General features: G+C 40.1%; 2 protein-coding genes across 2 annotated transcripts in view; one reads left to right on the forward strand and one right to left on the reverse strand.

The window, feature by feature from the left end:
* LOC118241310 (uncharacterized) overlaps positions 1 to 12,500 on the reverse strand; it is a 451,150-nt gene that overhangs the window by 399,343 nt on the left and 39,307 nt on the right. The gene's annotated exons all lie outside the window — the stretch shown is intronic.
* Positions 1 to 12,500, forward strand: part of LOC113569026 (NLR family CARD domain-containing protein 3-like) — a 21,256-nt gene that overhangs the window by 4,993 nt on the left and 3,763 nt on the right. The window contains exons 2-7 of the mRNA XM_081711186.1: positions 1 to 24; positions 138 to 245; positions 4,900 to 6,852; positions 8,937 to 9,110; positions 10,148 to 10,321; positions 11,884 to 12,057. The exon at positions 1 to 24 is cut by the window's left edge and continues 84 nt beyond it. Of these exons, the coding sequence (XP_081567312.1) occupies positions 1 to 24; positions 138 to 245; positions 4,900 to 6,852; positions 8,937 to 9,110; positions 10,148 to 10,321; positions 11,884 to 12,057 (2,607 nt within the window). The remainder of the gene's footprint in view (positions 25 to 137; positions 246 to 4,899; positions 6,853 to 8,936; positions 9,111 to 10,147; positions 10,322 to 11,883; positions 12,058 to 12,500) is intronic.

Consider the following 12,500-nt stretch of genomic DNA (forward strand, 5'->3'; position numbering starts at 1 on the left):
TGGAGGAGGAACCTCTGACCCAAAGTGAGGAGCTTTCCATCAGCACTTAATCTGAGGAAACAGGAAGAGGGAATATTCAGGATAAATGAGATGTAGTGAAGGATGTAATTACTCAACACTTTCCTCATTTTCATCAGGGTAAAGAGAGCAGAGTCTCCAGCACCCAGCTGTGTGTCTCTGAAGAGTGACGTGTCCATGGGTAATCCTCCCGTATTCAGCAGTGGACCTGTGCCGTCTGACCCAAAGTGAGTGACACATCACACACTCAGATTCTTTCATTATTGTAGGTGTGGAAGGGTGGAGGGTACTGTTCTGTCAGTAATGTAAGGTCTACTCCATCTTTACTGTTTTAAGATCATTTGTAAGGTGTGTTAATGATGATCACTGAGTGAGGATGACAGTCAACAATTCCATTTATACAGCTCCTCCTGTTAATGACAACATGTATGACATAGTGGGAAAATAAGAGTTGAGTTCTCATTAAGTGATATGTGTACTTTTTAAATATCTTAACTAATAGGGAAACAGAACACAGTGAGGTGTTATTAAACACTCAGCTGGGGTTGTGTAACCTGCACTCTACTGTACACACCAGAGGAGCCTCATGAGATTTTATTGGCATGGAGACCTGCATAAACTTTACAACAGTTCTGTTAGTGAAGTACATATAAATGTACAGATGGAACACTCTGGTTTACAAGAGACATTGTTATAGATGAAGTGCTGCTAAACTCCCAGGTGAGGCAGTGCTGTAGATGTAGTGCTACTAGACTCTGACTGACCCCAGGTGAGATGGTGCTGTAGATGTAGTGCTACTAGACTCTAACTGACCCCAGGTGAGTCAGTGCAGTAGATGTAGTGCTATTAGACTCTAACTGACCCCAGGTGAGACAGTGCTGTAGATGTAGAGCTACTAGATTCTGACTGACCCCAGGTGAGACAGTGCTGTAGATGTAGTGCTACTAGAGTCTGACTATCCCCAGGTGAGACAGTGTAACTGGCACGCTACAGTACACACCAGGTGAGGGTGAGGTGTTATTAAACACTCAAAGGAGCCTAAGGAGATTTTATTGGCATGGACACCTGCATAACCTTTACATAAACCTTTTCTGTTAGTAAAGTAGGTATAAATGTACAGATGGAAAACTGGTTTACAAGGGTACATCACCTAGAGATGAGAGTGATGAGTGAAGTGAGTCGTACAGGTAGTCTCTCGCTGTCTGATCTCTTATTGTCTGGTGTGTGTTTGGTGTGTAGTACAGATAGTCTCTCTGTCTGATCTCTTAGTGTTTAGTGTGTAGTACAGGTAGTCTCTCTCTGTCTGATCTCTTAGTGTTTGGTGTGTAGTACAGGTAGTCTGTCTGTCTGATCACTGACACTGACTGTAAGACAGTAAACATCATCTCAGTAAGAGAGACACTGACTGACTGTTATACCTTCCCAGAGTTACATGTCTCCTACTGTTAATACCTCTATATCACCACTAAATGTCATCTTATACCTAACCAGAGTTACGTGTCTCCTACTGTTAATACCTCTATATCACCACTAAATGTCATCTTATACCTACCCAGAGTTACATGTCTCCTACTGTTAATACCTCTATATCACCACTAAATGTCATCTTATACCTACCCAGAGTTACGTGTCTCCTACTGTTAATACCTCTATATCACCACTAAATGTCATCTTATACCTAACCAGAGTTACGTGTCTCCTACTGTTAATACCTCTATATCACCACTAAATGTCATCTTATACCTACCCAGAGTTACATGTCTCCTACTGTTAATACCTCTATATCACCACTAAATGTCATCTTATACCTACCCAGAGTTACATGTCTCCTACTGTTAATACCTCTATATCACCACTAAATGTCATCTTATACCTACCCAGAGTTACATGTCTAATACTGTTAATACCTCTATATCACCACTAAATGTCATCTTATACCTACCCAGAGTTACATGTCTAATACTGTTAATACCTCTATATCACCACTAAATGTCATCTTATACCTACCCAGAGTTACATGTCTAATACTGTTAATACCTCTATATCACCACTAAATGTCATCTTATACCTACCCAGAGTTACATGTCTAATACTGTTAATACCTCTATATCACCACTAAATGTCATCTTATTCCTACCCAGAGTTACATGTCTAATACTGTTAATACCTCTATATCACCACTAAATGTCATCTTATTCCTACCCAGAGTTACATGTCTCCTACTGTTTATACCTCTATATCACCACTAAATGTCATCTTATACCTACCCAGAGTTACATGTCTAATACTGTTAATACCTCTATATCAACACTAAATGTCATCTTATACCTACCCAGAGTTACATGTCTCCTACTGTTAATACCTCTATATCACCACTAAATGTCATCTTATACCTACCCAGAGTTACATGTCTAATACTGTTAATACCTCTATATCAACACTAAATGTCATCTTATACCTACCCAGAGTTACATGTCTCCTACTGTTAATACCTCTATATCACCACTAAATGTCATCTTATACCTACCCATAGTTACATGTCTAATACTGTTAATACCTCTATATCACCACTAAATGTCATCTTATACCTACCCAGAGTTACATGTTATTACTGTTAATACTGCTATATCACCACTAAATGTCATCTTATACCTATGCAGAGTTACATGTCTCCTCACCTTGAGGAATCTTCATCTATCTCAGTGGGAGCCAGTGGAGAGGTTTCTGCAGATTTATGTGTCTCTGGTGTCTGTATTTTGTCTGGCTGAGAAGAGAATGTGTTTCTTTTGAAATGTGCTTGTGACTTGATAGCTGTCAGGGAACGCTCTCCTCCCACAGGTCACGTGGTTTGGCCCGCCGTGTGCAGTGGGAGGGTCTTGTTTGTTTATCGTGTTTGTAACCACGCCTGCACACACCTGCACCTGGTTTAGTCTCGTTATGTCTGTGTATTTAAACCCAGGCTGGTGTGTGCGGGATTATCGGTCATTGTTCATGGTCATGTTGTTTAAATACTTGTTCACCGCGTTAATGTCCATCGAGTACGTTAAATGTGAATGCCGTTGTCTTCTGTCTTTATCAATAAATGTCTGTCTACGTCAACGGAGTCTGTGCGTCCTGCGACATTCAGATTGTTACAATAGCATAATGCAGACTGGCTTCTCTGGGCTGGCTGTCCCTGGACTACTTTCCTAAGAGAGGATAAAAATGGATGCATTTTCTGATCAAATTTTAATACTAAATCATACTGTAACGTTGCTGCTGCCCCGAGTGCTGATGGGCGTGGAGCAGGACGCACAGACTCCTTCGACAGAGTGAAACATTTATTAACATAAACCACGAACAACGGTGGCACTCACACAACATTAGTGACAGACATAACGGTACATTTAACTAGACACAGGTTACACAACATTGAACAATGGATATACACACGTTTAAACAGACTTCAGCAAACAATGACCAACACAATGCAAACACTAGCAGAGGTTTAAATAGACACATGACGGTAACCCGTGCAGGTGCGTGCAGTCAAGAATTGCTTGGTTACAATTGACGGTGAACCCCCCTGCACGCAGCAGGCCGTACCACGTGACTCGTGGGGGGGAGCGTCCCGTGACACATACACATTACTTGATCAGTCCATAAATATAAAATTATATATTCTAATTTTTCCTGGAAGGGTTTGAAGCAGTGTGAAAAGTCTAACACTGTATACAACCAACCAGGGTGCCTGGATGTGTTTTAGTGTTCCTTGTATGTGTGTAAAATGAGTTAAACTCACATGCAGGGAACATAACATGCACTGTTATCCTGAACTACTCTCAGAAACCAGCAGTGCATCTGTTAAGCTATCAAGAGTGCTGTAGATGTAGTACTACTAGACTCTGACTGACCTCAGGTGAGACAGTGCAGTAGATGTAGTGCTGCTAGACTCTGACTGACCCCAGGTGAGACAGTGCTGTAGATGTAGTGCTACTAGACTCTGACTGACCCCAGGTGAGACAGTGCTGTAGATGTAGTGCTACTAGATTCTGTCTATAATCATTTTTGATTTTTGGTTAATGCTTTTTAGTAGTAGTTTTGGGGTTTCTAGTGACATGCTCACTTTTAGTTTTGCCCTTAAAGATGTCCCTCAAGAGTTTTTGAGGTAATTAGTAAACTGACCTCATATCTGTATGTGTGTATATAGTCTCCTCATTGACCTCATGTAGGTATCTGTATAGTGACTCATCTCTGATGTGTGCAGGTGTTTGTGTGTGTTTGTGTGTGTGTGGTCTCATTACATGTCTGTATATATAGAGATTTCATTACTGTGTATATCATTCATTTGCATGTCTATATATGTATAGTATTGTTACTCTCCTATCTATCTATCTATCTATCTATCTATCTATCTATCTATCTATCTATCTATCTATCTATCTATCTATCTATCTATCTATCTATCTATCTATCTATCTGTACATGTCAGACTCTTGCTAATGTTCTCTAGTGATTGTTAACATTGTTCCATCATTTCTGACTGTTTCTTCTTGTTTTGCTTGTTCTAAGTGTTTGTTTTTGCCATATGACCCCGTGTGTATTATGATCTGTTTTTCCTGTTATTAGGAATCGTCCTTATAATGTCAGTTACATCCTACTAACCTCTAGCCCTGCCCACCTCTAGCCCCGCCCACCTCTGACTCCTGAGTGTTACTGTACAGTGTAAATCTCACGGTGTATCTCCCACTCTACTGTGTATCAGTCTGTTCCTCATTAATGCCCAGTTCTCCATAACTATCCAAGTTCATTTATTTCAGCACACAAGTCTGTTAATGTTTTCATTAGTACTTCATTATACATTAGTTTCATTACTGACATTTTGGCTGTATGTTTCTACAGAAGAACTCATCCTGTTCTACATCCACACAAAGACATGGAAGAGTCCATACAGCAGGACTCTCACACACCACTGGATGATGTCCTACACAGAGTCTTACACACACACAAAACCAGCATGAAGAACAAGTATGAGAGTTTATTTGAGGGAAACAAATCACAAGAGAATAAAACCCTCCTGAACAGGGTTTACACACAACTCTACATCCTAGAGGGAGAGAGTGAAGGAGTGAATGAAGAACATGAGGTTTTACAGATGGAGAAAACACCCAGGAAACAGCTGGTACAAGACACTCCAATCTACTGCTCAGACATCTTTAAACCTGTACAAGGTCCTGAAGGAGACATGAAGGAAGAGAAGATCAGAGCTGTGATGGCTGAAGGTGTCACAGAACCAAAAGAAGATAAAGACCCAGAAGTGCCAAAGCTCAGAACTGTTCTGACCAAAGGCATTGCAGGCATTGGGAAATCTGTCTCAGTGCAGAAGTTCATTCTGGACTGGGCAGAGGGAAAAGCCAATCAGGATGTAGATTTCATGTTTGTGCTTCCATTCCGGGAGCTGAACCTGGTTAAAGATAACCAGTACAGTCTGCATAGACTCCTGTGTGACTTCCATCCTGAGATAAAAGACCTGGACCAAAAGATATATGATATGTACAAAGTTGTGTTCATCTTTGATGGCCTGGATGAAAGCAGAATTCAACTGAACGTTTCCCAGTGTAATAAAGTGTCTGACATAAGCATGACATCATCAGTGGGTGTGCTGATGTCAAACCTCATCAAAGGAGAGCTGCTTCCCTCTGCTCTCATCTGGATAACCTCCCGACCAGCAGCAGCCAATCAAATCCCTCCTCAGTACATTAACCGTGTGACAGAAATTCAGGGATTCACGGACCCACAGAAGGAGGAGTACTTCAGGAAGAGAGTCAGTGACCAAGACCAAGCTGAGAAAATCATCTCACACATAAAGACAGCAAAGAGCCTCCACATCATGTGTCACATACCAGCCTTCTGTTGGATCTCAGCCACTGTGCTTCAGGAAATACTAAAACAAACTGCTACAGAAATCCCTAAAACTCTGACTGAGATGTACATACAGTTCCTGCACACTCAGATCAATATGAAGAATGAGAAGTATGAGGGGAAAAAGAAAAGAGATCAAAGGAAATATCTGAAATCCAACAGGTCGATGATTCTGAAACTGGCTGAACTGGCTTTCAAACACCTGATGAAGGGAAATGTGATGTTCTATGAAGAAGACCTGAGAGAGTGTGGCATTGATGTCACTGAGGCCTCCGTGTACTCTGGGATCTGCACTGAGATCTTTAGGGAGGAATCTGTGCTTTACCAGAGGAAGATCTACTGCTTTGTACATCTGAGTTTTCAGGAGTTCCTGGCTGCTCTTTATGTGTTTCACTGTTTTATCAGCAATAAAAGGAGGGCACTGCAGGGTTTTAAGTTACAGTCCAGTTCCAGGTCTAAGAAAGTTTCTCTCCGTGACCTGCTGAAGAAAGCAGTGTGTAAAGCCTTAGAGAGTCAGAATGGACACCTGGACCTTTTCCTCCGTTTCTTGCTGGGCATCTCACTGGAGTCCAATCAGTGTCTCCTACAAGGCCTCCTGACACACACACACAGCAGCCCAGAGAGCATCACATACACAGTTCAGTACATCAAAGACCAAATACAAACAGAGGACCTCCCCACTGAGAGATCCATCAGTCTGTTCCTCTGTCTGTCTGAAATGAAGGACCAGTCTCTCGCCAGAGAGATTCAGGAGTATCTACAATCAGAGAAGCACCCAGGACAGGAGCTCTCTCCTGGACAGTGTTCAGCACTAGCCTGCATGCTTCTGACCTCAGAGGAGGTGCTGGATGAGTTGGACTTGGAGAAATACAACACATCACAGGAGGGTTACAGGAGGCTGATCCCAGCTGCTGCAAACTGCAGAAAGGCTCTGTGAGTGTTTAACTATTATTTATTCAATAATTTATATTAGTAATTGAGTACTGATGGCTAAATGTTTCATTCACCCTCACAAGGAAGATGCCACACAGCTTTAGAATTGATACACTGGATTATTTATTATATTCCCTCAACTCACACACACCACAACACTCCACAAGGCAGCAGAATAGAAACAGCAAAAACATTTCATATGTTTCAATATGAAAGTACCACTTAATTTTTGTTTCAAAACAAAATTTACAGAAAACATTGACCTTAACATCTTTTTGTCCGCTCCTAGTCATAATGAATGTTAAAGGGAGGTATGTGACTGTGAATTAAAACTAGTCTTAATGAGTGTTTATAGGAGGTGTGTGACTGTGAATTAAAGCTAGTTGTAATGAGTGTTAATGAGAGGTATGTGACTTTGAATTAAAACTAGTGAATGTACAGTCAGGGTTATGATTCAGTTTTAGATCACTTTGCTAGGATTATTGACTGCTACTGACTTCAGTTTATCACACCAAACTTTAGCCACTTTACTATTAATATTAAGTGAAGTCTTTTAATGAAGCTAATTACACCCACTGTAATCTATCACTACAAAAGTTAAACACAGGAAGTTCTCTCTCTGCTCTTTCTACAATACTTGCCTTACCCTGTGTACATACGTGGATGGCACAGTGTATTGTAGTTAAAGATATAGAGGTCGTAGACATGGAAAGAGAGTTCACAAGGTTTCCAGAGAAACCAGATTTAGGTCAGAGGTCCTTCATCAGCTGTGCAAGCAAATAGCCTGTTTACACCTTAAATTAAGGTGTTTCATTTCCAGATTGTACCGGAATTCACTTTGGCTGGATTCTGTTTACACTTTTCACTAAAATGTGTCCTCAGAGTGACCAGATGTGCTTCGATCTTATTTTAACATTTTAAAAGCACACCAGTCCACACATCATTTCTGTTTTGCTTCCTGCAACCTACACGGTAAACAAGATTCCTTGCAGACTATTACGATTGTATTATACACTCTCAGATATGGGCAGAAACCATCTACAACTGGCAACGAGGTGTCCAGCTGTAGCCCTACAGACAGATCAGACCCCTGAGAGGATCAGCCCTGTGATGGGCAGAAGTGTTTACCAAGCAAGAAAAGTTCATGAAAAAGCATGTCTATCTAAAAAAACAGTTAAGCAGCTGACTTTTGTGTTAATACTACTAAACCACATAAATGGACTTATGAGAATTACCTAACTAGCTGCTGATGTTACCACTAACTGAAACAGGATGTTGTGATTAATGTTCACCATTAGCTAGGTTAGATAATTTACTACTTGGTGAACTGTCAGTTAAGTGATTCAGTCCCGTATGCCTCAGTGCAGGAGAAGCTTTGACTGGCAGCAGCAGTAATTTCTGCAGTCAGCCAGCAGACGGGCTTCCACTTGAGTAGTTGGATGCAGATACAGAGATTTTCACTTGTATCAAATGCGATCAACATCCGTCTCTGACCACTTCTGACTGTGGTTTCAATGATCAGATTACAGTGTGTCTTGGTTGTTTATGACTTGTATTTCATTTGGTAGAGTGAAATCCGAATGTGATCTGATCACTAAATTCTGTACCTATATCTTAGTTATCTCATAATTTTAGCTGTTACTTCATTTTTAATTCCTTGTAAGCAGTTACATCACTGTTCTAATCTTGTGTTGTGTAGTAATACTTTAATGACTTAACCAAGGTTTGTTGATTCATTAATTAATATTACAGCTCTAATTATTGTAATTCCTGAGTCTCTAACACACCTGCTCCAGACTCTTTCAGACATTGATTAGTTCTGTCTAGTTCTAGTTCTATGTAGCTGTCTTATACTGATTGTATTTATATAACATAAAGTGAATAGCAGGTAATAACAGGTATTAGATATTAATGTTGTAAATGTTCATTAACTGCAAGTCTTTTTATTCAGTAACTCTGCCACTAGTTTGGTTAGACTGACTTGCTTGTTTTCTTGTTTTCTTTCTCAAGCTGTTCAAACCATTTCTGTGCAGTTTGATGTCTCACTCTGTTTTAAATGTGCTTTGTTTCCTCTGTATTTGCAGACTAGGTAACTGTAGTCTGGACACAGATTTGTGTAAAACTCTATGTTCCACTTTGGCATCATCAAATTCCTCCCTGAGAGAACTGAGAATCAATATCAGCACCCTGGAAGATGAAGGAATGAAGCTGCTTTCTAATGGGCTGAAGAGTTCACACTGTAAACTGGAGACACTCAGGTGAGCACACTGTAAACTGGATATACTCAGGTGAGACACTCTAGACTGGAGACACTCAGGTGAGACACTCTAGACTGGAGACACTCAGGTGAGACACTGTAGACTGGAGATACTCAGGTGAGACACTCTAGACTGGAGACACTCAGGTGAGACACTGTAGACTGGAGACACTCAGGTGAGACACTGTAGACTGGAGACACTCAGGTGAGACACTGTAAACTGGAGACGCTCAGGTGAGACACTGTAAACTGGAGATGCTCAGGAGAGCACATATATTTTGTCATGGAACGTTCTCCTCCCACGATTCATGGGGTTTGGCCCGCCATGTGACTTGGGAGGATGTTTGTGGCCACGCCTGCACACACCTGCACCTTGTTTTGTCTGTGTATTTAAACCCTTGTTAGTGTGTGCAGTATCATTGGTCATTGTTAATGTAGCTTATTAATGTTAAATATAAGTGTTATCATTATTATACGTTTTCCCATTTATCGTGTCTGTTTATTGTTAACCATTTCATGTTCCTTATTTGTAATACGTGTGAGTGCCATTGTGTATGTTTCAATTAAATTTTCGTCCTTGTCGAGGAAGTCTGTGCGTCCTGCTTCACGCCTTATATCCTGAAGTGATATAACTCTTTTACTGTGAACACATCACTTTATAAAGATATAACTCTTTTACTGTGAATACGTCACTTCATAAAGATATAACTCTTTTACTGTGAATACATCTTTATGAAGTGACTCTCATTAAGTTACTAACTCCTACCCCTCTAATTGTTACTAACCCCTAACGACTAACCCGTACTCCTTTGATTGTGTTGGTAAAAAAGATTATTGACTCTAACCAGTATTATGAAAATGTCTTTAAGATCAACACAATGTACAGCAGGAATCCAATAATTGCACAGCAAACTACACTCATTTCATCTTCTTTAAAAACCCACATAACTTTAGTTTTCAGGCACCATGATCTAAATACATTTTGGTCTTAATGCATTCAAATATTCCTCACTGAATGTAAAATCTTTGCCATTGCAGACTGCCATTGTGTAATCTTGGAGAGCAGACATGTGAAATTTTGGGTGCAGCTCTACAACTCACAAACTACCGCCTGAGAGAACTCGACCTGTCTAACAATGATCTGCAGGATTCAGGAGTGAAGCTGCTCTCTGCTGGACTGAAGAGTTCACACTGTAAACTGGAGATTCTCAGGTGAACTTTCTGTGAATTCATTGTTGAAATGCAAAGTTTATGCTGTGATCTGTGATTCATAGTTTTAAAAGTCTGAATATCGATTTACCAGTCTTTTATATAAGATTTCAGGAAAAGGGCTTAGTTCAAGAAAATCTAGTTTAGTTAAACAGAAATTATTTAGGGCAGAGGTATTATTCATTTATTTTATTCATATCTGACACATGCTACAGGTAGAGTTTGTGATAATACCTCAGAAGAATAGATTTTATCTAACTGCCACAAGTCATCAATGTTTACATCATTCTACATTGGAGAAGGAGGGTAGACCAATCTTTCATTACACTGTACAAATGGGATAAAGTCCACAGTTTTTAAGTTTGTGCTGTAAGAGCCTCTTTATATTGTTAACAACAAATATATTCCCAGATCAACACAGTGTTTATAAACATCTAAAGACAGCTGTACAAAGACTAATGGATCTTATGGGTTTGGGGACAGTGTAGTGAGCTGTACAAATACTAATGGTTCTTAAGGGTTTGGGGACAGTGTAGTGAGCTGTACAAATACTAATGGATCTTAAGGGTTTGGGGACAGTGTAGTGAGCTGTACAAATACTAATGGTTCTTAAGGGTTTGGGGACAGTGTAGTAAGCTGTACAAATACTAATGGTTCTTAAGGGTTTGGGGACAGTGTAGTGAGCTGAACAAAGACAAATGGATCTTAAGGGTTTTGGGACAGTGTAGTGAGCTGTACAAAGACTAATGGATCTTAAGGGTTTGGGGACAGTGTAGTGAGCTGCACAAATACTAATGGTTCTTAAGGGTTTGGGGACAGTGTAGTGAGCTGTACAAATGCTAATGGTTCTTAAGGGTTTGGGGACAGTGTAGTGAGCTGTACAAATACTAATGGATCTTAAGGTTTGGGGAAAGTGTAGTGAGCTGTCATTTTACAAAGTGGTATGTGAGATACACGATGAAATTGAAGATTACAGTACTAGACTTTTTTCAACATGTAAGTAACCTCTGAATAGCAGGAACAATCTTAGGAGGTTCACCATTTACAGAAACCTACTGGGTTATTCCACGTTAACCAGTGGCTGAAAACTCAGTTAAAAACAGTGACTAACTCATAAGAAACAAGACTGGAGAATCATGGCAGTGGGGACCAAAGAGCAAACTGGGAAAGTTTATATCACATCAAAAGCCATTTTCTTAATGGTTTAAGGGTAGAGTTGACTGCAGTTCTCTTTTCTAATTATAAATTAAAATTATATATATATAAACAAATAATGATGTTGAAAATGAACCATAAAGTACAAAACATTCTTTAGACTTTCATCTGTTGCTATGGAAACAAAAATACTACCAATGACATTACAAATTTTTAATAACATTGGGAATAATTACATCAAGAAGATAATAGGCATATTTTATCATGAAAAAGTTAAGAATATTAAAAAAATTTTTAAAACTTCCAGATAAAAAAAATTACTGTTTCATGGTTTGTAATTCCATACTTTTCTTTACAGTAAAGTCTGCTACATGCAAACACATTTTCCTCTTTCTCCCTCCTATCTGCAGACTGTCTGGTTGTTTGGTCACAGAGGAAGGTTGTTCTTCTCTGGCTTCTGCTCTGAGCTCAAACCCCTCCCACCTGAAAGAACTTGATCTGACCTACAACCACCCAGGAGAGTCAGGAGTGAAGCTGCTCTCTGCTAGACTGGAGGATCTCCACTGCAGACTGGAGACACTCAGGTATGTAGAAATCCCCTGTCCTTGAACTGATCTGATACTCAACTGTGTGTTCTCAAATACAACCTGCTCTCACACACAGTGGAGCAGGAACTGTGTACAGGTCGTCTGCTATAGTGTACTGATGTTTTAGGTTCAGATCACACTGCATTTTGCTGTGTGTGTGTGTGTGTGTGTTCCAGTGGGTGATGTAGGTTTGTTTCTGTAGTGTTATAATTTGGTCTGATTGTATTTCAGACTGGTGCTGATGTGTTACAGTGTTAATGTGTGTTAATGAACTCAGTGTCATGACCAGTTGTGTGAGGGGACTCTTTTCTCTCCTGTATGAGAGGAGCAGCTGTGTGAGGGGACTCTTTTCTCTGCTGTGTGAGGGGACTCTTTTCTCTACTCAGCTCTTGGCACTGCAGGGCTTTGTAGTGGTGTGAGTGGAGGTCTCTGTTTTTAAG

This window comes from Electrophorus electricus, chromosome 1, assembly GCF_041902795.1.
Source record: "Electrophorus electricus isolate QZ-2024a chromosome 1, ASM4190279v1, whole genome shotgun sequence".
Lineage (NCBI taxonomy): Eukaryota > Metazoa > Chordata > Actinopteri > Gymnotiformes > Gymnotidae > Electrophorus > Electrophorus electricus.